Source organism: Sphaeramia orbicularis, chromosome 20, assembly GCF_902148855.1.
Source record: "Sphaeramia orbicularis chromosome 20, fSphaOr1.1, whole genome shotgun sequence".
Taxonomy (NCBI): Eukaryota; Metazoa; Chordata; class Actinopteri; order Kurtiformes; family Apogonidae; genus Sphaeramia; species Sphaeramia orbicularis.
Genome location: NC_043976.1, coordinates 33,917,777 through 33,945,661, shown reverse-complemented (window position 1 = coordinate 33,945,661; position 27,885 = coordinate 33,917,777). Strand labels below are relative to the sequence as shown.

The 27,885-nt window shown below is 33.1% G+C and overlaps 1 protein-coding gene across 2 annotated transcripts in view; it reads left to right on the top strand.

The window, feature by feature from the left end:
* The window catches only part of cnksr2a (connector enhancer of kinase suppressor of Ras 2a), a 151,408-nt gene that overhangs the window by 44,267 nt on the left and 79,256 nt on the right, over window positions 1-27,885 (top strand). For both annotated transcript variants that reach the window (XM_030123454.1, XM_030123453.1), the window contains exons 4-5: window positions 16,699-16,786; window positions 17,241-17,282. In XM_030123454.1, coding sequence (XP_029979314.1) covers window positions 16,699-16,786; window positions 17,241-17,282 — 130 coding nt within the window. The remainder of the gene's footprint in view (window positions 1-16,698; window positions 16,787-17,240; window positions 17,283-27,885) is intronic.

The window sequence follows — 27,885 nt, the reverse complement described above, 5'->3', positions numbered from 1 at the left end:
TTACTCTCCATAGAGCTGATAATACTCTAGGTTAAAATAGTTTGACTTTGAAATACTGACACTACATTTTTTACTGTGTACAATCCATTGACATAATGGTTTTTATGGTAGACCTTGTCATACACTACAAACAAAAAGTTAAGGATATTTTTAATTTTTGGGCTGTTTTTTTTCAGTTGGGATTCTTGCACAGTGCTTTTTACTTTTTTGTGTGTAAATTGAATTGAAACGCATTTTTTTAATGACCAGACAGTTTTATTTACAAATGGCAAACATGACAAAAAAATACCAAAAAAAAAGATATCCTTAACTTTTTGTTTGTAGTGTATATGAACAATATGCATTTGACATGCAAGTTCTGTTTTTGATGCCTCACAAATGAGAGAATTATTATTTTTATTGTACAGTGGTACAAACAAAATGTCAACATACTCCTGCCTGGCCAAGAAAAGTCCCCACCTGGATTTAACTTAGCAAATATTTAAGAGCCTTTCATTCCATATTTATTGTAGTGATTAATGTGTTTCAGCTCCAACAAGTTCCTTTTTTACCCCAATGTTGTCTGATGTTCAGGGAACATCAGACATCATTTTCGCACATGGATTGGACACCACAGAGTGTAGACCTGAAACCTACTGAGAGTCTTAAGGATGTGATAAAGACTTTGCACAGAAGTCTGACTCTCCATCATCAATACAAGATCCTAGCTAAAAAAAAAATTAATGCAGGTTTGGATGGGAATAAATGTGCCCAATGCGCCTTGTGAATCAATGCGCTCTGTAATGAAAGCTAAATACGATCCAGTGAAATATTGTGTGTGACTACATATGGAGAGCAGAGGGTTTTTCAGCTTAAAAAGTTGCTTCAAAGCAGGACTAAGTGATCAGGCTAAACAACAGAATCACAATCCATGATCTGAATAACAATTTTCTCATGTCTTATTAACTCATAAAGACCCAAACATCCACCACCGACCACAATCATCCTCTGATCTAAACTGTTTAATACCTGTTGATCCATTAATCCTATCAGTACATGTAAATAATTGTTGTAAAATAGTTTGTCATCTTTTCATGGTCATCAGATGGATGTTCAGAGGCTCCTGAATGAATGTTGGAAACACCATCATTTTCTACAACACAGGTCTCAAACATGTGGCCCGGGGGCCAAATCCGGTCCACCAAAGGGTTCGATCCGGCCCCTGGGATGAATTTTTGAAATGCAAAAATGACACTGAAGATATTAATAATCAAGGATATTAAAATCGTTTTAAGTCAATTCAATCTAAAGTGGATCAGACCAGTAAAATACTATCATAATAACCTATAAATTATGAAAACTGTTCTTTTTTCACTTTGTTTTAGTGTAAAAAAAGAGTAATATTACACAAGAATATTTACAGACTTGCCTTTTACAAAAAAAAAGTGAATAACATGAAATCTCCTAAGAGAAGTGTGTGGAATTTTAATAATATTCTGCCTGTTAGTTAATGTTTTGTGTATTTGTAGATCCACTGTGACCTCACATGTATAAATGATCAACTAAGGCATAATATTGTTAACATTGCACTTATTTTTCTTAAGAATTTGCAGGTTGTTCATATTTGTTTGTGTTATGTTCAAGTACAATTCGTAGATGTCAACATTTTCATTATGGAATTTTACTTTTTTCACTCTAAAGTTCTTATCCTATTACTTATATTATTTTACTGGTATGGCCCACTTCCTGTCATATTTGGCTGTACGTGGCCCCTGAACTAAAATGAGTTTGACACCCCTGTTCTACAACATTGATTCACCAGTTAAACCCATGGAGTTGGATCAATGGCAGTGGATGGAAGCACTTGGTTTATGTTTAGTTAATAATATATTTGACCGAAAAAGTTACTTTTTCTTCAGTTTTCCCTGTTTCTGATATAATAACCCTTCACTTTAATCTGAGCTTTTATGAACATCGATATGATCTGCATATTAAATACTGGAAAATACTTGATTTTCACTGAAAAGATGCAAAATACGGAGGATTATTTTATAATAAATAGTGTTAAGTCACTTAGGAAATGTTAAATATAGAGAAAAAAATCATTTGGGAACTGCCACACAAGTAGCACTTGGTCTTTATGGGTTAAATGTAGGCAAGTTACAACCCAACTATAGAGCATTTTCCTGTAGTTTTCTATTATTTGTAGAGGCTTAAGCTGTGTGTGATGACTTTTTGTTGTTATCTGACCAGAAACTCTACAGTTTTGTGATAACTGTTGTTATTTTGGGCTAACATTATTGTCGTATTGACAATATCTTGATGAAGTGAACACGAGATGACATAAAGGTGCATCTGAAGCACAAGCTGTAATTTGTCAAATATGCAGCTTTTTCTACTGATTCTTCCTTTACAGAGGGTAAAAACAGCTTGCACCTTAGAACAACTTATGAAAATTTCATGCATCTGTCATGAATAGTTCACAAGTAATGACTTATTGAAATAAGCAACCTTTTCTCATCTCCTCTTGTTTTTTCAGTTAAACCCAAACCCAGGGATGTCAAACTCATTTTAGTTCAGGGACCCACATTTAGCCTAATATAATCGTAAGTGGGCTGAACCAATAAAACAATTACAGTGAAAAAAAATAAAATTACTTTATGAACATGTTTACATCTACAAACTATCCTTTAAAACTGTGAATAACTTGAACAACCTGAAATCTATTAAGAGGAATAAATGCAGTTTTAACATTATTGTATTATGTGTCTATTATGTCTATCATTTACACATGTACATTACAACTTACAGATCACAGTGGATCTACAAATGCACAAAATACTTAGAAACATGCAGGATATTGGTAAAAATCCACCAGAATAGATGTCATTACATTTTGGGAACAGTAGGTCAAAGCTAAAATTTTTTATGAATTTTTAAAATCTTTTTTTCCCCCATTTACTTATAATAGGCGAAATTTCAAATGTCTGTAGCAGCAAAACTGTTGGTTGAATTCATACAAAACTGGGTTTATAGATTGCCAGTCATCCAGAATAGATGTGATTTCATTTTGGGAAAAGTAGGTCAAAGTTTAAAATTTTCAGGAATTTTTTTAAAATCGTTTTTTCACCCATTTACTTATAATGGGTGAAATTTCAAATGTCTGTAGCATCAAAACTATCGGGTGAATTCATACCAAATTGGGTTATAAATTGGCAGTGACCCAGAATAGATGTCATTACATTTTGGGAAAAGTAGGTCAAAGTTTCAATTTTTTTGGAATTTTTAAAATCTTTTTTCTTCTCCCAGTTTCTTTTAATGGACGCAATTTCACATATCTATAAAAATATCAATTTTGTTTCAATTTACTTCAGACTTGGCACATATATAGAGGCAGTTGATATGCTGACATCAGCACACGCATAGACATGATGACATCAGCTGGATCAATGCCAAAATAAACTACAATATGTGAGGGGTGGGGCTTGTTGTGCCTGGCACCACTTGTTTTTCTTAAGATATTTCAGGTTGTTCATATTTGTTCAGGTTATTCGCATTTTTTGTGGAAAGATAACTTATAAATGTCAATATCTTCATGTAATTTGACTTTTTTTTTTTTTTTACACTAAAACAAAGAGAAAACTGTGGAGTTGTCATTATTCACAGGTAATTATGATAGTATTTTACTAGTCCAGTCCACTTTAGATCATATTGGTCTGTAAATCCTTGATTATTAATATCTTCAAGGTCATTTTTGCATTTCACAAATTCTTCCCATGGGCCAGATTGAACCCTTGGTGGGCTGGTGTTGGTCCGCGGGCTGTATATATATATATTTTTTTTTTTATTTATTTACTTTTATTTATGTATGTATGTATGTATGTATTTATTTATTTATTGTATATTTGACACTTGTGCCCTAACCAAAAGCCCCAGTATCTTAAAAATTACTGAAAATTTAAAGCTGAATTTTAGTTTCGTGTTTATTTGAGGAATAACATTATTTTCTGAGACAAATTTTCACTCAAGAAGCCTCTGGTGATTTCATCTGCATTGTCCCATGGAGCATTTAGTTCTACATTATTCCAGTTTCTTGAGGATCCTTTGGTCTTGTTTGAGGTCTTACTGTTTAAACCTTATAAAAGAGGATATCAGCAGAATCTTTAAATATGGAGAAGGTTATCAGAAAGGTGTTTGAAGGAAAGAAAAAGCAAGACTGGAGTCACTACACTTCTTGTTCTACCTCCCAGTACTATTATTATTATTATTATTATTATTATTATTATTATTATTATTATTATTATTATTATTATTATTATTTATTTGATACAGCACTCTATTTTACAGTGTGTATGTGGGTCTGTCTGTGCAATAACTGTTTTTATATTTGAGCTGTGTTTATGTGTTGTTTTTGTTAATGTCTTTTTTAAGTCCTTGACTCAGGGAAACACAAGAATTCCACCTATACTGCGATGCATTTGTGCAAATGGCAAAATAAAGTCTATTCTATTCTATTCTATTCTAAACAGGAATATTAGTGGAATAGTCATGCACATTAGCCTAGTCTTTTTCTAAAGTGAAGGTATCGCAGTAAATCCATGGTCTTATCTGGGCTGAAACACTATTGTGCTTTTGTTTGTTTTCACAGCCGGTGTTTTTAAATGACATATAGCGGAGGAGTGTGAATGGGTGCTCTGTGTTCGAGAACAGAATGGCCTATTTACCTGGTTCACATTGCAGCTTCCTTCATCCATCCACTGGGGCTTTGTCCTCTTTCCTCTGTCATTGTTGAGTCTCCACTTAAAGAATCCAGACGTCAGAGGCTGATTTCTCTGGCGTCCTTTTAACTCATACATTTCTCAAACATTCATACCACTAATGCTTAAATGGTTTCTTTTATAACAGTGTTTTTCAACCTTGGGGTCGGGACCCAACATGGGGTCGTCTGGAATTCAAATGGGGTCGCCTGAAATTTCTAATTGATTAAAAAAAAACCCCAAAAAAACAAAAACCTTACTAATAAAAAATATATTGTAATTTGAGAGAGACAATCCCAATCCATAAAGGACATGACAAACTGTGAAGCTGAAACTGAAGCACTGTGGTTCTGTTTATCTTTCAAATGTTCATTGTGGTCAGTTTCAGATGCTGCAGCTCTTTCATAACACTGGTCAACAACAAATTTATTGTTTAAGTTTTTTGAGTTGATTTAGGATCATTTTGGTGTGCTGAATCCAAAAATCACATTAATTTTGCTCAATCAGGTCAACTTTCTGAACTATGCTACATATTGGCTTTTTAACATTTTTGCTTACATTTATGGGCATTTTCACATCATATGATACAAAATTCTTTCATATTTCTTGCAATAAACGAGTTCTGAAGATTTTACTTTTGCCAATTTATGATTAATGTTTTTTTTTTAATATTACAGGTGAATGAAATGGCTTCGACTAGAAGATCTTGCAAAAATAAGCCTGACGTAGTCTGCTACATCTGCGGTGAATACACCATTGTACCTAACAGGAATCAAGTCACAAGTTTCATAAAGTGTGCTTACCATTCTCATTTTGGTATTAAACTTGGTGACCAAGATAAAGTTTACAAAAATGTAATCAATTTTGTGAGAAGATTAAATTTTTCCAAATCAAATTAGCAAAAAAACCTGACCTGATTGAGAAAAACAGATGTCATTTTTGGATTTAGCGGTGCAAAATGGTCCTAATTCAGTTGAAAAAACCTAGACAACTTGCAAAAATTATGTTTTTGTAACTCAGTGTAATTCATAGTTTGAGTTCTTGTTTTGTTCAGTATTAATTGTCAGCCTTGTAAATCCAAGCTGGACTGACTGTACATATCCTGACCAAGGAAAATCAAATTCTCACTTTGTGCAGTAATCTACACCTGGCGTTTCTGCCTCTGTCCATAATATATACATTATATAGACTAAATGTTGTCTAAAATTAATGTTTATTTGCAACATAGTATAGCAAACTATTACATGATCAAAAACAAATTAATTTTAGCAAGAAAAATCTCTCTGTTTTGAATGTCTGAGGTCGCCAGATATTTCTGATGTTAAAATGGGGTCACGAGGCAAAAAAGGTTGGAAACCACTGTTTTATACTAATTTTTAAGATCAAATCGTGGTTGATGTCTTAAATTTGGCCTTTGGTAACAGTATCAATAAATATAAACACTTTTCACTAAATCATCCAATCTTCGTCATGTTTGGTATTTCAGTGAAACTTGGGAAGCTCTTGGATGGGTTCTTTGGGTGTCGACCTTTACTTTCATTTCAAAATCAGAATCTGAATAATTTATTAATCCTAGGGGGAAAATATTGTGTGTTACAGTTGCTCCATTGGCAGTTCAGTTTGATAGACATATCACCATTCAATCATTTCGATGGGCCGGTTAAAATGATTGGATGATGTTTTTTCAGTCCTGTCTGTTCCACAGGTGGCTACATTTTTGTTTAATTTTTGTGTTAGACCACAAGTGTCAAACATGTGGCCAGGGGGCCAAATCTGGCCTGCCAAAGGGTCCAGTCCGGCCCTTGGGATGAATTTGTGAAATGCAAAAATTACACTAAGACATTAACAATCTTTTTAGTTCAGGTTCCACATTCTGACTAATTCAATCTCAAGTGGGTCAGACCAGTAAAATACTATCAAAATAACATATAAATAGTGACAACTCTGAATGTTTCTCTTTGTAAATGTAAATATTTTCATGTATTTACACTAAAACAAAGTATAATTTTACAAAAAATCTGAATAACCTGAAATGTCTTAAGAGAATCAAGTACAATTTAACAATATTCCACCTGTTACTCAATGTTTTTTGTATTTGTAGATCCACTGTGATCTGTAAACTATAAAGTACTTGTGTAAATGATAAACTGAGGCAGAATATTGTTAAAATTACACTTAATTTTTCAGTTTTTTCATGTTATTCACATCTTTTGAAAGGATAGTTTGTAGATGTAAACCTTTTCATAATGTAAATTAACTTTTTTTGCTCTAAAACATAGAGAAAAGTTTGGAGTTGACATTATTTATATATTATTATGTTATGATTTTACTGGTTCTGCCCATTTCAGATCAAATTTAGCTGAATCTGGACCCTTAACTATAAAATGAGTTTGACACCCCTATATTAGAGCATTTAATTCACTGGTTGCAATCTGGGTATGAAGGGGATTTTAAGCAATGTAGTAAAAAATGCTCCAGGAAAACATCTCCTACCCTACCTTTAAGGGGTGATAGTGGGTCCTTAATCCAGACCAGTTGAGAACCAGTGTACTAGACAGTAAATGATAAGGTGGCCAAGAGGGGCAACAACCTAAAAAATTATTCACTGTAAGAAAAAAAAAAAGAGATAGTGATTTGTTTAAAAAGAAGTATATGAAAAATAAATGTGCCTCTTACATAAAAAACAACTTATATGAAAAAAAAAAAAACAATCTCCTAAAAAAAAACTCGTAATAAATATAAATTTGTACAAAGAAGTAAATTAAACTTGTTTTTTTTTTTTTTTTTTTTAAATAATCTTCTCAAATAAAACTACAAAATATACAAGTTTATTACAAGTTTAATTCAAGTTTATTTTTATTAAAGTGGTACATTTATTTTTCAGAAACTTCTTTTTCAATAAATCACAATCTCTTTTTTTTTTTTCTTACAGTGAATAATTTTTTGGGCTCCTGCCCCTCTGGGCCACCGTAAAATTATCAATATAATGAGGAAATATACCTAAACAAGTGTGCAAAAAAATATTACTGTGGTGTTAAAATGATGTAGTTATAATGAGGAATTAAACAAATTTACCTTCACATTTTCAAGGTGAAATTAGGATCAAATTTGATGTCAAATTTGGATGGTAATGTAGACCTACATTTTTCAGGAGTTTCAGGGTCAGTGCGTGGTCATGGGGCCAGATGGAAGTAGAACAGGTGAGGTAAGATGATAGTTATACTGGTAGGAGAGCAAGGAACAACAGGTGTACTGGTGCAGGACGACCGTTGTTGTCAAACGGGGAGGGGTCATTATAACAGTCAACGCTGGGCTTGTTTTCATTGTTCAATTACAGTTTTGTCAGCTTATCAGTTTATGTGTATGAATGTCAATCTGCACCCGAAATGAGCTTGCTGAAGATGACTATAGTAGCATATTTCACATTATTTGGTAGAGTTGTTTTTTTCTGTTAGTGATTAAAAATGCTTTTTAGATGAGTTAGCAGATGCTTGACATAATGAGACGTACAGATACTGACAAATTACAGGAGAAAAAGAGATGGCAGACGTCTATTCCAAGATGCAAATTTTGATGAGTATGAAATTTGTGTCAATCATGTGTCATCGCCTTCACAGTCGTATATCAGCAATTTCAGCAGTTAAAGGAGTGATATTTTGCTTTTTTAAATGGAATTATGCATTTTCAAACATTTCCATGTGGTCTACATAAACTGTAAATGTTACACTGAAAAAAAAAATCTGTAATTGAACAGAATTTTCACTGTTTATTTTACAGATTTTTCCTGTATTTTTAAGATACAGGAAAATATCAATGAAAAGACAAAAATATACTGGGATTTTACATGTCAAATGTAAAATAATACGAAAAAACTGTAACTGTGAATAACCATAAAATTTCCATTTTTTTAAAAGATTTTTTTTTTCCTTTTTTCACAAAAAAATACATTTGCCGATGTATCATAATTTCACAAATATTTCTCTTCTATTTATGAGATTAAACTATTAATTTAAAGTTTAATATTGTAAAAATAAATAAATAAATAAATAAAATGAGATAAAATTACTGACAATTAACCTTAAAAGAAGTATTTGTTCTGTAAGTTTAACAAGACTTGTTTGTTAATTGTTAACTATCTTGTGTAATTACAGGAGATTTCACAACAAAAATGTTGAATAAATGTATTTTTGTGAATGTATAACATGTATAAGCACTGATAAACTGTCCAAATACAGTTTTATCAGTGGATTGTACAACTTAGTCTCATTGAAAATTATTTATATATATATTTATAGGTAATTTGATTGTTTTAATACATGTAAATATTCTTTATTAAACATTGAAAAGTAAAAAAAAAAAAAGCAAAATCTCATGTAAAGTTAGGGCAAAAAACTGTATTTTAATTATGGAAAATTATCATATTTTTATGAGATGGTTATTTTCTGTTATTTTACAATATTTTTTCGGCACCCCTGCTGCCAGAATAATACTGTTTTTTTACTTTTTTTTTCTTTTTTCTTTTTTTTCAGTGTATGCTTGGGTCTGAATTCTTCATTAATTAAACTCCACAGGTCCATGTTTAACCCTATTTCTGAGTAATGATACCAGAAAGGTCGTTTTGAGCGCTGGCCCTTTAAATGCAAATGAGACACTTCACGCCCCACCCCCTCCAGGTTGTTGACTGTACTTTCTGCCTCGTTCAGCCACTTGAGTTTGTTCATACAACCAACAACTGAATATTTTAGGTAATCAGCTCGAAGTTTGAACATATTTTCAGTTTTTACTACAACCGCTGCTGCTGACAAACAATTATGTCGTACTCGGAGAAATGTTCGTTCGGAAGCCTTGACCTTATATGTGCAAATTGTGACATAACTAGCTATGAAACGTAACAAATTAATCAGGAATTAAAACAGGTTGTAGAAATCCACTCGATTTTTGCCAAAAATGAATATAACTATAGCTTTGCAACACCTGGAGGGTTCAAATTCAAACTTTTGGAACCACTGGGGTCCAAATACACAAATAAATGAACCAAAGACTAATAAAAGTGGGTTTAGCTTTAGCTGTTTTCAGTGCTAAGGTGTGTTGTCTTTTCACAGATGGCAATTTTCAAGTTCATAAGTGCTGTTTACCATAATTCCAATAGCACATGAAGGCAGCGTTAGATTAGAGGCAAATTTCCTGGTACTAAGTTGTACTAAAACCAAACTAAATGTCATGAAGTCATGTCAGAAATAGGTGAGAAGGAAAAAATGCAGAGTTCTACATGTTTTTTTTTATTGTTATTTATTTTTAGCACCGGCATTAATGACAATTTAGGTGTTTTTTAGTGTTTAGTATCACTTTAACCCATAAAGACCCAAATATCCACCTGCATCCCAAGTCTTCTACTGATCTAAACTGTTTAATACCTGTTGATCCTCTAATCCTATCAATACGTGTAAATAATTGGTGTAAAATACAGTTTGTCATCTTTTCATGGTCATCAGATATCACCCAATTGGATGTTCAGAGGCTCCGTAGTTACCATGGAAACACCGTCATCTTCTGCTTTTGGACTATTAGCGTCCAAATACACAAATAAATGAACCAAAGACTAAAATAAGTGGGTTTAGCAAAATATGACCCCTTTAATAGGAGACATGTTAGACGGCAAACTTCACCAACATCATCCAAACAATAAATGACGATAAATGACTCCCAGAAATCATGTTGGTATATAACTAAATTGTATATCCCAATTTTTTTTTTTTTTTTTTCTGATAAATGTCATTTTGATTATTGTTGCAAGAAAATATAGTTGGCGATATGCAATTTTTTCACCATTTTCTTGATCGGCAGAAGGTGGTTTATACACAAAATCCAAGACTTTGCCTCCTGAGAGGAAAGAGTTCATTCCTGCTCTTCTAATATAAAAGCTCTTTGGTCATGGGTGAAGAAAAGATTGTGATTCAGTATAAAAAAGTATGACATTATGAGTCATTTTTAATCACACCGATGCAGAGTTTAGCTGAGTTACACTGAGCGCTGATGAAGTACTGCCAGTCCCTAAAGCTAATATGCATACTCCACAACCTGTCATCACAATCAGCGGTCCAGGCAGGACACAGGCGTCAGATTTAAGCGTTTACATACAATGACGTACATTTGTGTTTGACGACGATTATGCCAGAGTGATGCTCTTGCACATCTGCGCAAGCATGACACAGATAGTCCCTGAGATGACAAAACCTGTGAGATTCACAAGTCCGATCAACAGACAAAGCAGATATGGACCGTTACGCCTACGTATGTGCAGAAGAGGTTTAAGTAGGTTTAAGAGGAGGTGATTTTTCACTGAGGATTAAGGTCCGCTGTAAGCTGGATGTATGAACGTGGTGTTATAAATCTGCAGGGTGGGACAGACAGACGTCACTGACAACCGGACGAAAGGGGCTCGTGACCACTTCTGTGCCGACCTGAACCACGATGAGGCACAATTAACCCATAAAGACCCAGTGCTACTTTTGTGGCAGTTCCCATATGATTTTTTTCCTCTAAATGTACCCTTTCTGAAGTGATTTGTCACCATTTATTATAATATTATCCTCTGTGTTTTTAATAATAATAATAATAATAATACACTTTAAAAAAAATTCTGTAATTTAACAGAATTTTCACTGTTTATTTTACAGATTTTTCCTGTATTTTTAAGATACAGGAAAGTATCAATGAATGACAAAAATAGACTGTGATTTTACATGTCAAATGTAAAATAACATGAAAAAACTGTAACTGTGAATAACCATAAAATTTCCATTTTTTAAAAGAATTTTTTTTCTTTTTTCACAAAAAAATAGAGTTAAAAAACATTTGCAAGTGTATCATAATTTCACAAATATTTCTTTTCTATTTATGAGATTAAACTGTTAATTTAAAGTTTAATACTGTAAAAATAATAATAAAACAAGATAAAATTACTGACAATTAACCATAAAAGAAGTATTTGTTCTGTAAGTTTAACAAGACTTGTTTGTTAATTGACAAATATCTTGTGTAATTACGGGAGGTTTCACAACAAAAATGTTGAATAAATGTATTTTTGTGAATGTATAACATGTATAAGCACTGACAAACTGTCCAAATACAGTTTTTATCAGTGGATTGAACAACTTAGTCTCATTGGTAATTGTTTATATATATATTTATAGGTAATTTGATTGTTTTACTACATGTAAATATTCTTTATTAAACATTAAAAAGTCAAAAAATAGGCAAAATCTCATGTAAAGTTAGGGCAAAAAACTGTATTTTAATTATGGAAATTTACCGTATTTTTATGAGATGGTTATTTTCCGTTATTTAACAGTATTATTTCGTCACCCCTGCTGCCGGAATATTACTGTTTTTTTTTACAGTGTATATCGGTTTTATATAGTGCTTTTCCAAGTTTTAAATAAGTTTTGCATTATTTCAGTGAAAATCATGTATTTTCTTATATTTAATTCACTGATCAGGTAAATGTTCATGAAAGCTCAGGCTAAAGTTGAAGGTTATAATATGAAAAACAGAGAAAACTTAAGAAAAACGTGACTTATATCATTAACTGGACTGAAAACAAGTGTCTCCATCCACTGTCATTGATCCAACTCCATGGGTTTTTTACTGGCGAATCAATGTTGCAGAAGATGACGGTGTTTCCATGGTAACTACGGAGCCTGTGAACATCCAAATGGGTCCTATCTGATGACCATGAAAAGATGACAAACTGTATTTTACACCAATTATTTACACATATTGATAGGATTAGAAGATCAACAGGTATTAAACAGTTTAGATCAGTAGAAGACTTGGGACGCAGGTGGATATTTGGGTCTTTATGGGTTAAAGTGATACTAAACACTAAAAAACACCTAAATTGTCATTAATGCTGGTGCTAAAACTAATAACAATAAAAAAAAAAAACATGTAGAACTCTGCATTTTTTCCTTCTCACCTATTTCTGACATGACTTCATGACATTTAGTTTGGTTTTAGTACAACTCAGTATCAGGAAATTTGCCTCTAATCTAACGCTGCCTTCATGTGCTATTGGAATTATGGTAAACAGCACTTATGAACTTGAAAATTGCCATCTGTGAAAAGACAACACACCTTGGCACTGAAAACATTTAAAGCAAAACCCACTTTTATTAGTCTTTGGTTCATTTATTTGTGTATTTGGACCCCAATGGTTAAAAAAGTTTGAATTTGAACCCTCCAGGTGCTGCAAAACTATCTTTATATTCATTCCTGAAAAAATTCAAGTGGATTTCTACAACCCGTTTCAATTCCTGCTTAATTTGTTACGTTTTATAACTAGTTACATCTTGACATTCGCACATATAAGGTCAAGACTTCTGACGATAATTGTTCGTCAGCAGCAGCGGTTGTAGTAAAAACTGATGTTTATGTCCAAACTTCGAGCTGATTACCTAAAATGTTCAGTTGTTGGTTGTATTAACGAACACAAATGGCTGAACGGGACAGAAAGCACAGCCAACAACCTGGAGGGGGTGGGGCATGAAGTGTCTCATTTGCATTTAAAGGGCCAGCGCTCAAAACCACCTTTCTGGTGTCATTACTCAGAAACAGGGTTAAAGATGGACCTGTAGAGTTGAATTAATGAAGAATTCAGACCCAAGCAGAGCATTTACAGTTTATGTAGACCACAGGGAAATATTTTAAAATGCATAATTCCATTTAAAAAAGCAAAATATCCCTTTAAAACAATGCGGCATGCAGAATTTCACTTGTCGCCTGGGGGTAGTTCAAGGCCTGAGCTCCCTGTGGGAAAGGACTGGATGTCAGCGAGAATAAAGCAGTGTAAATATTCTAAATATAGCATACAGGTAAAGGGATGTAGATCATTAAGTGGGCCTTTACTGGTGGTAAAACAGGTACAATAACTCAAACTAACACTTTCATATCCTTATAGTAACTGTGTGTGTTGTATATGTGAACTAATGCTTTGTAATGTGTGGGTGTAGCCTTCATTTTTAAAATGTTTCTAATTTTATGAATGCTGGCACTTTACTTCTTACCCAGGGACAACAGTTAAAAAATAGCTTTTTTGCTAATACTGGCACATTTACAGAAATGTTCATTAATGTGTACTGTCCCTGCTAAATAAACAAATAAATAAATACATTCTTGTGGTGTAGTGGTCCCTGGAGAAGTGGGTATACTCTCAATTTTGCCTTTCTCTTCTAAAAAAGTAAGGCAAGGCTAGGCAAGTTTATTTGTATAGCACATTTCGACAACAAGGCAATTCAAGGTGCTTCACACAGGACATTGAAATACAACGACAAGGGAAAAAGAAACACATTTAAAACATTATAAAAGAAGAAGAAGGTGATTAAAAACAGCAAGTAAGAAAACCGCACATAAAACCCAGAAATATAAAAACACACACATATTAAAGTAAGAGTTGTAGTAGTCCAGAAAAATGCCCTGTTTTAGAAACAGTGAGATGTAAGACTACTCTGTAGTTTACCCAAAAATCATTTCAGTATTATAAAATTATCATGACTTAATCAGGAGCAGTTTGTAAGTATTACTGGTCACACAAGCAGCTGCATAAATGACAATTTTTTTTTTTTTTTTTTTTTTTTTAAATAATTTATTTGCACATCATAAAACAGCAAGAGAAAAAAAACAAAACAAAACATTCAAACAGGTAACATCATTGTGCGGGAGAGGATAGAAGCCAAAAATTGCTTATGTGAATACCTCCCCAGAAATAAACAATACACAGGGAAAAAACAAAAATAAAAAAACATTAAAAATACGATATAACTGAAATAACTAGAAAAGCACTCGGAGAGCACAGACCTCCACCAAGGTAGATCAGCCCCCCCCCCCCACCGATCACCACCAAAATGTAATCATTTGTTCCTTGTGTCAGTATCAACATTTCCTGAAATTTTCATCCAAATCCGTCCATAACTTTTTGAGTTATCTTGCACACAAACAGACAGACAAACCAGTGCTGGCAAAAACACAACCTCCTTGGCGGAGGTAATTATCTAAAGTAGAAAACAATAAAAATACAAATAAAATTAGAAATCATCAAATAGAAATCAAATGAAATACAGCCTTACATTTTTTTCATGAATTAGAGTCCTTTTCAGATGCTTCTTAAATAATGATAAAGAAGATGTTGATTGAAGTTCAGGTTGTAGATTATTCCAAAGATGTGGTCCACAATATTTTAGAGAATACTGACTGACAGAAGTTCGGCAGTACGGAATTTAAAATTTGCTTGAATATCGTATAGGATAATTGTGAGTAATAGAAGAGAACATAAAGAAGTGCTGAGGCAACATGAGGCAAACATAGGATAACGTTAGCCTTTCATAATATTAGCCTTTCATTATGTTAGCCTTTCATAATATTAGCCTTTCATAACATTAGCTTTTCATAACGTTAGCCTTTCATGATATTAGCCTTTAATAACATTAGCCTTTCATAATATTAGCCTTTCATTATGTTAGCCTTTCATAATATTAGCCTTTCATAATGTTAGCCTTTCATAACGTTAGCCTACTCACACAGTTTATCTATTGGCGACAACATCTCTTCTCCTCTACATGTGCAGTCACATGACCAGTAGTTTAAAACTAGAGCTGCAACCAGTTAATCGATTAGGTGCTTGAAGCCTATGCAAAAATTCCCGATTCGATTAATCGATTCGAATTGATTGAAGGGAAATATTCTATTGCAGTTCTCTTGAACTGAAGCTTCTTTGTGCGTCACAATAAATGTCCGTGTGAAACACAACAGTGGAACCAATGTTTAACAGCAGAGAAATGAAGGAAACAAAGCTTTGATTCAGGAGAATTGTGGTTGAATGATTTTTTTTGGATCACTTTGAGTCGATTAATCGGTTGCAGCTCCATTTAAAACAGTGACTCATCTGGAAACCACCTGAAAACTTACCTCAGAATTATGTATTCTATGAAAGTAGGTTCTCTCAATTTGTGTCACTCACTTGAAAGACGTTTATTCTGCCTTTCTTGCTCGCATTTCCAATAATCGCGCATCCTTCAACGAGGCGTGCAGTGACCTGTCAGTCAGTATTTTCCTCGGCATGACCCGCCCTACTCTGCCTCTGATTGGCTCATCAGTCCTCATGCCTAAAGTTAACCAATCTAATCAGTGAAGGCATCGAGTACTAGCCAGTTAGAGGCAGAGTAGAGCGGGTCATGGCTTCACCATTCTACAGGAAAAAAATAGGCAATTTGGCTCAGATACTACTGAATGGTGCGCATCAAGGGGATTTAGAAGTGGGAATACGCAATGCTGACGGAAAAATAAGTAGGTATACGCTGTGTACTGCTGTATACCCTGGACTAGACCACTGAGATGTCCTTGAACTACCCCTGTCTCACATCCACACCTGCACATCCAGACACTGATCACCTCCATGTCAGCCTCGCAGCTGTTTTCACAATCACAGCGAGTGGATTCAGACTCAGAATAGAGGTAAAATTACACCTAAATATAAAAACCAGCCAAACACACGATCAATGAGCAATTAACGCTCATGAAACTCCTGTAATTAAGACGCTTTAATTATGTTGTCGCTATAAAACATGTTGTGTACCACTGGATTTGCTGTTTTTCCAAGACAAGGTTGCAGTTGCAGTAGAGTTTGGTGGAATTGAGCTGTTTCTAATGTTTTTTTTTCCTCCTCAAATTTGCCAGCCTTCTGTTTTTTTTTTTTTTTTTTTTTTTTTTTTTAGATCAGTTAGCAGATGGTGGTCTTGCATGCAACATATTTACTCTTTTTTTTTTTTTTCTGTCTATTCGCAGAGTAAATCAACTTGTTGCTCTGATTATGTGTTCACCTCGTCTCCTTCCACCAACTGTTCTGTACATTTATCTAATGGCACAGAAACCTTCGAACACTAACTGCTCTGCTATCTGCTCCTCCCAGGTCTCCCTTTGCTGCAGTGGCAGACTACTCAGTAACCCGAAATAATGTCATTCAGCTCTGCCTGGAGCTCACCACTATTGTACAGCAGGTGTGTGGAATTCTCTTTGGCTGCCTTTATATATATGTGTGTGTGTGTGTGTGTTTGAAGGCTGATAGCTCTTATTCTTCTCCACTTGAAGTGCGAGGCAGAGGGGAGCTGCCGTGGGTTGTCATATCCCCCTCTGAACGGTGTGTGTGTGGGTGTGATGCAGCAGCCTTATAGACTCCGTTTTCTGTATTCCTTAGCGAGACTTGATCTTTGCTATTTACGTGCTTACAGTCTGTCTTTTGTATGACTGATGCGTGTATAAATAAAATAGAAATGTGTCTGTTTGTGTGGGCGTATTTTTATCTGTAAGGGTATGGAGTATGCAGGTGCAGGGTTCAATAAAGCCAGGCCCAGACGTTTTATACAGCAGTGAGACGGAATGGAGTGTGTTTTGGAGTGTTTGCAAGACAGGATGTTCTTCTCGCGCTACATTAAATTTTTTCTTGTCCCCCAGGACTGTACGGTGTTTGAGACCGAGAACAAAATCCTTCATGTGGTGAGTCCTGTCTCTTCAGCCAGCTGTTGCTTATTTGCTCTTAGTTGATGGATAGAGTCCTTTTGTTTGTTTTTATTATTATTTTGTGATAAGATCTTCCATCCCCTGTATTCATTCATACAGTAGCGCAGACCGAGAATTCAGACTCCAGCTGTATTATCCTCACAGATAGGGTTGTTTTTTTCTGCACATCTGTTTTTTTTTTTGCAATATTTATTTATTGTGTTTTCTAATTTTCCATTGACATGTACATACTACAGTGGCCCAGAGGTCCAACAGCCCAAAAAATTATCCACTATAAAAAAGAAGAGAACAGCCCAAAAAATTATCCTCTATAAAAAAAAGAGGACAGTCCAAAAAATTATCCACTATAAAAAAAAAGAGAACAGTCCAAAAAATTATCCACTATAAAAAAAGAGAACAGTCAAAAAAATTATCCACTAGCCTAAAAAATTATCCACGATAAGAAAAAAAAGAGAACAGCCCAAAAAATTATCCACAATAAAAAAAAGAGAACAGTCAAAAAAAATTATCCACTAGCCTAAAAAATGATCCACGATAAGAAAAAAAAGAGAACAGCCCAAAAAATTATCCACTATAAGAAAAAAAGAGAACAGTCCGAAAAATCATCCACTATAAGAAAACAAAAGTGAACAGCCCACAAAAATATCCACTATAAGAAAAAAAGAGAACAGCCCAAAAAATTATCCACTATAAGAAAAAAAAACAGAACAGCCCAAAAAATTATCCACTATAAGAAAAAAAAAACAGAACAGCCCAAAAAATTATCCACTATAAGAAGAAAAAAAGAGAACAGTCCGAAAAATCATCCACTATAAGAAAACAAAAGTGAACAGCCCACAAAAATATCCACTATAAGAAAAAAAGAGAACAGCCCCAAAAATTATCCACTATAAGAAAAAAAACAGAACAGCCCAAAGAATTATCCACTATAAGAAAAAAAAAACAGAACAGCCCAAAAAATTATCCACTATAAGAAGAAAAAAAGAGAACAGTCCCAAAAATGATCCACTATAAGAAAAAGAAGACCACAGCCCAACAAATTATCCACTATAAGAAAAAAAAAGAACAGCCCAAAAAATTATCCACTATAAGAAAAAAAGAGAACAGCCCCAAAAATGATCTACTATAAGAAAAAAAACAGAACAGCCCAAACAATTATCCACTATAAGAAAAAAAAACAGAACAGCCCAAAAAATTATCCACTATAAGAAGAAAAAAAGAGAACAGTCCGAAAAATGATCCACTATAGGAAAAAGAAGACCACAGCCCAACAAATTATCCACTATAAGAAAAAAAGAGAACAGCCTCAAAAATTATCTACTATAAGAAAAAAAAAACAGAACAGCCCAAACAATTATCCACTATAAGAAGAAAAAAAGACAACAGTTCAAAAAATTATTCACTATAAGAAAAAAAGAGAACAGCCCAAAAATGATCCACTATAAGAAGAAAAACAGAGAACAGCTTTTCTTATAGTGGATAATTTTTTAGTCTGTTCTCTTTTTTCAACAGGTAGGGGCCCAAACTCCTCTGGATGCAACATGACAAAACCATAACTAGTCAGAGCAAAGCATCATGGGATATTAAACACACTAAATTTATCCACATCTTTCTTGTCCGTGAAGATTTCAAGTTTAGTTATTTGTTCCTCATATTATGGAAAGTACAAGTGCTGTACCAGACTTAGTATGTTGTCAGTTGAAGGAGATTTGGCAGCTCAGTAAAAGGATTGGCTCCTTTTTCCTTTTTGGCAGCCAAAAAATCTATTGTCCCAAGTTTGAGTAATCATATTAAACACAGCAGAATAATCAGAACATGTTATTGAGCTTTAAAAAACCAGAATTTAGCTGTATGTGATGATTAAGCAACGTTTTTTTTTTTAACATTTAACAACATATAGTGAACATATGTGATCTGAAATAAAATTATAAGGGTCAAAAGTTGCATATAAACACATCAAGAGCCAATAAACGGAACATTTTTTGTCACTTCATTACAAAAAAAAAAAAAAACAAATCTCATGCTGCATTCAAGGGATCTTCCTTAATCAGGACTAAGGGGTTTTCCTAAATGGATGAAAGCCAATTCTCGAGGTGACAAATTGCAGGTGACAGCTTGTCATCGTATGAAATTACATCAGACCCGCCCCGTATGGGATAAATGGTTGTGATTGGTCTGGAGCGTTGGAAATCACTTGGAACTGGAGCGGCGATAGAATGATTTACCAGAGTAAATGAACATTCACTCTCAGGCAGATGTGCCCTTTTCCTAGGATATAAATTTCCAAATATAAACGTAGAAATCCATCAAGCAGTAATTAATTATAACAAATAAACTAAGCACTGAATGTACTGTATATTTGTGATAGTATGCAAAGTGTTGCCCTGATAATGACAAATAAAATACTGATAACTGATGAAATTTTTGGGAGCGATTATTGACCATAAACTCTGTTGGAAACCACAAATAGAATATATCAAACGAAAAATGTCCAAAGCTGTTGCGATCCTTTATAAAACTCGAGACTTGTTAAGCAAAAAATGTTTGCATATGTTGTATTGTTCACTTGTAATGCCATATATGTCATACTGTGTGGAAATATGGGGCAATGTGTATAAAACTAATTTAGACCCAATAATTAAACTCCAAAAAAAAGCTATTAGAGTCATAAACAAAGCTGGTTATCTCCAATCAAGTAATCCACTTTTTGTAGAATCTGGTTTATTAAAATTTCTTGACATTGTATATTTAAAAACAATGGAATTTATGTTTCGCGTTAAAAGTAAAACCTTCCTTTTTGTATTCAGAAAATTTTTAAGTTAAGAGAAGGACATTATAATTTAAGAGGGATGTTTGTGTTTAAAAAATGTAAAGTAAGAACAAACGTTAAATATCACAGTGTTTCAGTTATTGGTGTCAAACTATGGAACGAACTGAAGGATGAAGTGAAATTGTGTAGCTCACTGTCGAGTTTCAAAAAGAATTTAATTTGTCAAATTATGAAGGGCTATGAAAGTAATATGATTACAAAATAACTTATTACACTGAATGTAGTATAATTTAAGTTTAAGTATTTATCTGCTGCAACTTAAGGTGTGGACTTGGACTAAGGATGTAAATAGGAGAAGCAGAAATAAGCCTCCGGCTTCAGCTTCTTCCTTTTTCAGTTACAAAATGTGTTCATTTTATGTTTGTTTGTTTTTTAATATGTAGGTGTTTTGTTTTGTTGTTTTTTTAATATGTTTGTGTTTTGTATTTTTTGTATTTAACTGAAATAAACATTAATTCATTCAGAAAATGCAAGAAATTTATGCACAGTATCAAAATACAAAACATATCAGTATTTGTTGCGACTTCTGTTTGGATTTAACCCTTTCATGCATACTGGTCACTCCAGTGGACAGTTCTTCTCCAGCTGTTCTCTTGTATATTCATGGGTTTTGTTGTTTTAGTTCCATATCAGCCAAAACAATGGACACTAATGCATCACCCCAAACACTGACATTCATACCATTCCAGTAAATGTTCTGTTCTAGATGAACCTGATCTGCAGTAACATGTTTGCGTGTAAATTAATTGCTTGTTATTGTTATTAAACTGCAATTAAAAGTTTTGGTAACACTTTACTTGAAGGTCTAGTTGATAATGCATTAAGCGCACATTCATAAGACATTATAATGCATTATAAAAGTCATTACAACAGTTTATGATCATGTAAAACAACTTATACCAAGGTTAATAAAGTATTATAAGGGTAGGCATAATGTATTATAAATTCAGCTTTCATGATGTTTTATACATCCATACCAAAGTGACAACAGTGTTTGTAGGAAGAATCTCAGGTCCTGGGTTACCTAACATATTATCAATTGTATGATATTATAACACAAGTATGATGACTTATGAACTGTATCTGCTGGTCAAAAATTATACATCAAAGTCAAAAATTATACATCAAAGTGTTCTGAATAACTCTTTATTTTGCAAAAACAAAATATTAAAAGAACAGAGACAGTAAATAGAAGTGTTACATGTTGCTTTATACATAAATAAAAAATAATGGGGCAGCTCTAAATCTTTGTTAATTCAAACACATACTTTTTTTTTAATAAATATGAAATCCCTAAAATAGATGGGTATAGGAACCAGTGACAAAACCTAACAAAAGTTCCCCACCTAAAAAAATAAATTTGTTCACACTGCTTTGGTATGGATGTATAAAACATAATGAAAGCTGAATTTATAATACATTATGCCTACACTTATAATACTTTATTAACCTTGGTATAAGTTGTTTTACATGATCATAAACTGTTGTAATGACTTTTATAATGCATTATAAATGCATTATAGTGTCTTATGAATGTGCGCTTAATGCATTATAAACTAAACCTTCAAGTAAAGTGTTACCAAAGTTTTTTTTTTTAAAATTGATTAATTAATTATTTTTTTTTTATTATTTTGCATATTATATCCATGAAGTGAGTATTGACTAGTATTAGAGTATGTTAAAATGTTAGAAAACAGCAGATTGGCAGCCTTAAAACTGTTTTTATTTCATAGTTTTAATACAATATATCAATAAATACATGTTTCTTTGCTTCAAAAATTAAAAGCATGGTGTCTGTCTAGCTGAGTGGACATTTTTGGAACTCCATGAAAAATAGGTTGGTTAAAGAATTTTCAATTGCATTGTTTTTTTCGTGTCTAAAGAAGAATAAAAACACTCAGGAAAAAAAATTGATTAATTAAAGTTCTCATAATTCGTGCATGAAAGGGTTAATACTATCTATTTGACTGTCTGGTGGTTTTATTAAAGAATCTTGTGATGTATTACTCTAAGCTTCATATAGAACATCCCATAGATTTTTAAACATTTGATCTGGGTGCTTTTATGAAACTGGTCCCTAAAAATCGAATATGAGGGCTAAAAATTCAAATCAGATGTAGACTAATGTTATGAAGCAAGTTTGGAAGTACTTTGGGTCTGTTTTAAAAATAAATACTTACTGAGATAAAAGAAACTATTTTTCAGATAAAACACATTTTTATATTATTCTACATTATATTTAATACAAAAATCTGTATGTAACACGGCCAAAAGGACACGAAAATCATGCGCTACTATTTTTTTAAAATATCTTTTTATTCTCTCACAGGTACATTTTGGGAATTGAAGTAATTACGCAAGGCAGAGGGTTTCACAAAAATGACCGCTGTTGCAAAATCATTCGCGATTTATATGTGTTTAAATGGGCAGGTTCTGCATGTAACGCAAGTGGACACGATGGGTTACACGATGGGTTTGTAGACATTCGTGGAGGGAGCATATCTACAATGTTCAGATTTTGTACAAACCCATTGTTCGTACGAATCTTTGTGACCTAGGCATTAGTGCTCTTTCCTTGAAAATGACAACATCCGGTCTTAGAAAAAGAAAAAAAAAAAAGGCGTTTTTGGTCAGTTTTTCCATTTCTGTCAGGTAGTAACTTTCTTTTTAGTTTTTAGAAAGAGAAAATGAAAATCAATCCATTTTTTAAAATTTGCTTCATCTGTTTTGACACTGAAAAAAGAAAAACGCCTTGAAATTCAATTTTAATTCTTCTATTTTAAAGCAAAAATCAGTGAACCACTAGTTTTTGTTGTGTTTCTGACAAGAAAATCCAATTACAGTCTACTCTCGTTAAACTGCCCGCCGTTATACCGCCATTTTCGCTCACCGCCGACCAAAACCATTGCACAAAAATCCCCAATGCATTATTCCATTAGCTACCGCCATTTCCGCCTATCGCCATCCGCCAGCCCAGTTCCATGCACAAACAACACTTATACCATTGATTTCCCGATCGTTATACCACCAGCGTGATTGCCATGGAGTACACATAAATTTTAACAATGCACTGAAACAAACGCGCCAGACGCTGATCGCGACAAGCTACGAGTAGGTCTACGGAACGGCCACCGTTCATTTATCGCAGAACACTCAGTAGGTCAGGATGTCGGGAAGAGGACGTGGGATTAAGCCAAAGCCTCAAGATGATGGGGTGTCATTTCCCGACACGGTATAATAATGCTTAAAATGTTTCCCCACTTTAAATGATCCCTTACAACATAACAGAATCAAGATTTATTTAGAAACGCAATTAGAACGGGTTAACGGAGGCAGCATAGACATCATATAGTGAAGACATGCACATTATGGACGCAACCTGTTGTAACGCCATTTTCGCTATACCGCCAATTTGGCCGTGAACGGAAGTTGGCGGTATAACGAGAGTAGACTGTACCAAAAGATCCAGTGACTGGAAACATATGGTAATAATAAGAACAGTGGAGTTGACAGACCTGTCGAATCACAGCCAAGTCTCTGTCGACACTGACACCGTTCTGGTTTGCTGAGACTACATGTTGGTCTTTCCTGTCATTTGTCCTCCGATAAGGGTAGGTTAATGTAATTTTGCTTGTGGGATGATGACAGCGCTGACAACATTCCCCTCCTTATAAAACATCAGTGAATCTTTGCTCGGATCAGACGCATGTTGAACACAGGTGACACGAACAGACTAATTGCTGGATAACAGTGCAGTAATTCACAGAAGGAACCATTCTTAATGTTATTAGTTCCACCTTTGCTCTTCCTGTCATGACAGGTTAAAGAGTCTGCGTCTGAAATGTGTGTAAATCTCATTCATTTGGAAGACCATGTATTCTGATGCAGACAAACAGATAAAGAAAACATGTTATATTCCGTGCGTATTTTATGCCTTTTAGTGCAGGAGTCAAATCTGCATCTGCGACATATGATCCTATAATGTGAATATTTAACCCATAAAGACCCAATGGTACTTTTGTGGCAGTTCCCAAGTGAATTTTTTATATATTTAACCATTTTTAAGTGATTTATCACCATTTATGATAATATTACCCTCTATATTTTTGCATTTTCAGTGTAAATAGTGTATTTTTGTATATTTAATTCACTGATCATGTAGATGTTCATGAAAGTCAGGGTAAATTAAAAGGTTTTTTATGACAGAAACAAAAAACAAAACAAAACAAAACAAAAAAAATTAAGAGAAAGTGACATATAATCCTGTAATGTCAATATTTAACCCATAGAGACCCAGTGCTATTTTTGTGGCAGTTCTCAAATGATTATTTTCTTTTTATTTAACCATTTTTAAGTGATTTATCTCCATTTATGATAATATTATCCTCTATATTTTGCATATTTCAGTGTAAATCATGTCTTTTCCTATATTTAATTCACTGATCATGTAGCTGTTCATGAAAACTCAATAAATTCAAAGGTTTTTATATAGAAACAGAAAAAAAATTAAGAAAAAATGACATATCCTGTAATGTGAATATTTAACCCATAAAGACCCAGTGCTAATTTTGTGGCAGTTCCCAAATGATTTTTTCTTTATATTTAACCATTTTAAGTGATTTATCAGCGTTTATGATAATATTATCCTCTATATTTTTGGATTTTCAGTGTAAATAATGTATTTTCGTATATTTAATTCACTGATCATGTAGATGTTCATGAAAGTCAGGGTAAATTAAAAGGTTTTTTATGACAGAAACAACAACAACAAAAAAAAAAATTAAGAGAAACTGACATATAATCCTGTAATGTCAATATTTAACCCATAGAGACCCAGTGCTATTTTTGTGGCAGTTCTCAAATGATTATTTTCTTTTTATTTAACCATTTTTAAGTGATTTATCTCCATTTATGATAATATTATCCTCTATATTTTGCATATTTCAGTGTAAATCATGTCTTTTCCTATATTTAATTCACTGATCATGTAGATGTTCATGAAAACTCAGTAAATTCAAAGGTTTTTATATAGAAACAGAAAAAAAATTAAGAAAAAATGACATATCCTGTAATGTGAATATTTAACCCAGTGGTTCTTAACCTTGTTGGAGGTACTGAACCCCACCAGTTTCATATGCGCATTCACCGAACCCTTCTTTATTAAAAAATACAATATGATTTTTTTCAAATTCAAGACGCAGGTATATGTTTTACTGGTGCACAAAATGAACCGTGCGTTAACATCACTGTGTTCAAAGAACAAAACCAATACAGTGCATGAACTCACAACAAATTACATACCATTTCACAAAGACATGACCTTTTTTAATACTACCACACTGAAATGGTTTTAATTTTTAACCTTATGTATTCCAATAATGAACTTATTGTATCTATGCTATTTATCATTTTTAACATTTTAACACACACCCATCACCTAATTTCCATCAGGCTACAATAATAACGAATATTTACTGCAAATCAGTGTGACTTCTGCTGTTGCCTTTGAGAGACCAGTTCAGAAATGCGTGGCTTCACCTTGGCAAGTGCCACTCTCTTTCTCCATCCGCGATGGTGCGTCGGTCGTCACATGATTGTAACAGACCAATGCGGTGACCGAAAATGTAAACAAACGCTACACATGGCTGTCTCCGTGGTTAACAGGAAGTAGCAAAAGTCATAACAACGATGTGGAAAATAATTCATCGTCAGACGAGTGGAAGAGATTCTAAACACTTCCGGATGTGTTGTAGTGCTATAAGCAACAACAATACACCACGTATATTGGATGTCAATCAGAGAAAGAGTCTCCGAAGCCGTTTGTTTACATACACGGACCTAGCCCGACACACACACCCGACTAATGAGTCGAGTGTGTGTCCTGACCTCCGCCGAACCCCTGAGACTGACTCACCGAACCCCTAGGGTTCGATCGAACCCAGGTTAAGAACCACTGATTTAACCCATAAAGACCCAGTGGTACTTTTGTGGCAGTTCCCAAATGAAATTTTCTTTATATTTAACCATTTTAAGTGATTTATCAGTGTTTATGATAATATTATCCTCTATATTTTTGGATTTTCAGTGTAAATAATGTATTTTTGTATATTTAATTCACTGATCATGTATATATTCATGAAAACTCAGTAAATTCAAAGGTTTTTATGTCAGAAACAGAAAAAATGAAGAAAAAGTGATGATTTTTTCCATGAAATGTCCCCTTTTTGAAGTGATTTATCTCCATTTATGATAATATTATCCTCTATATTTTGCATTTTTCAGTGTAAATCATGTCTTTTCCTATATTTAATTCACTGATCATGTAGCTGTTCATGAAAACTCAGTAAATTCAAAGATTTTTATATCAGAAACAGAAAAAAAATTAAGAAAAAGTGACATATTATCCTGTAATGTGAATATTTAACCCATAAAGACCCGGTGCTATTTTTGGGGCAGTTCTCAAATGATTTTTTTCTTTATATTTAACCATTATAAGTGATGTATCACCATTTATGATAATATTACCCTCTATATTTTTGCTTTTTCAGTGTAAATAGTGTATTTTTGTATATTTAATTCACTGATCATGTAGATGTTCATGAAAGTCAGGGTAAATTAAAAGGTTTTTTATGACAGAAACAAAACAAAACAAAACAAAAAAATTAAGAGAAAGTGGCATATAATCCTGTAATGTCAATATTTAACCCATAGAGACCCAGTGCTATTTTTGTGGCAGTTCTCAAATGATTATTTTCTTTTTATTTAACCATTTTTAAGTGATTTAACTCCATTTATGATAATATTATCCTCTATATTTTGCATATTTCAGTGTAAATCATGTCTTTTCCTATATTTAATTCACTGATCATGTAGCTGTTCATGAAAACTCAGTAAATTCAAAGATTTTTATATCAGAAACAGAAAAAAAATTAAGAAAAAGTGACATATTATCCTGTAATGTGAATATTTAACCCATAAAGACCCGGTGCTATTTTTGGGGCAGTTCTCAAATGATTTTTTTCTTTATATTTAACCATTATAAGTGATGTATCACCATTTATGATAATATTACCCTCTATATTTTTGCATTTTCAGTGTAAATAGTGTATTTTTGTATATTTAATTCACTGATCATGTAGATGTTCATGAAAGTCAGGGTAAATTAAAAGGTTTTTTATGACAGAAACAAAACAAAACAAAACAAAAAAATTAAGAGAAAGTGGCATATAATCCTGTAATGTCAATATTTAACCCATAGAGACCCAGTGCTATTTTTGTGGCAGTTCTCAAATGATTATTTTCTTTTTATTTAACCATTTTTAAGTGATTTAACTCCATTTCTGATAATATTATCCTCTATATTTTGCATATTTCAGTGTAAATCATGTCTTTTCCTATATTTAATTCACTGATCATGTAGCTGTTCATGAAAACTCAGTAAATTCAAAGATTTTTATGTCAGAAACAGAAAAAAAATTAAGAAAAAGTGACATATTATCCTGTAATGTCAATATTTAACCCATAAAGACCCGGTGCTATTTTTGGGGCAGTTCTCAAATGATTTTTTTCTTTATATTTAACCATTATAAGTGATGTATCACCATTTATGATAATATTATCCTCTATATTTTTGCATTTTCAGTGTAGTGTATTTTTTTATATTTAATTCACTGATCATGTAGATGTTCATGAAACTCAGGGTAAATTAAAAGGTTTTTTATGTCAGAAACAAAAAAAAAAAAAAAAAAA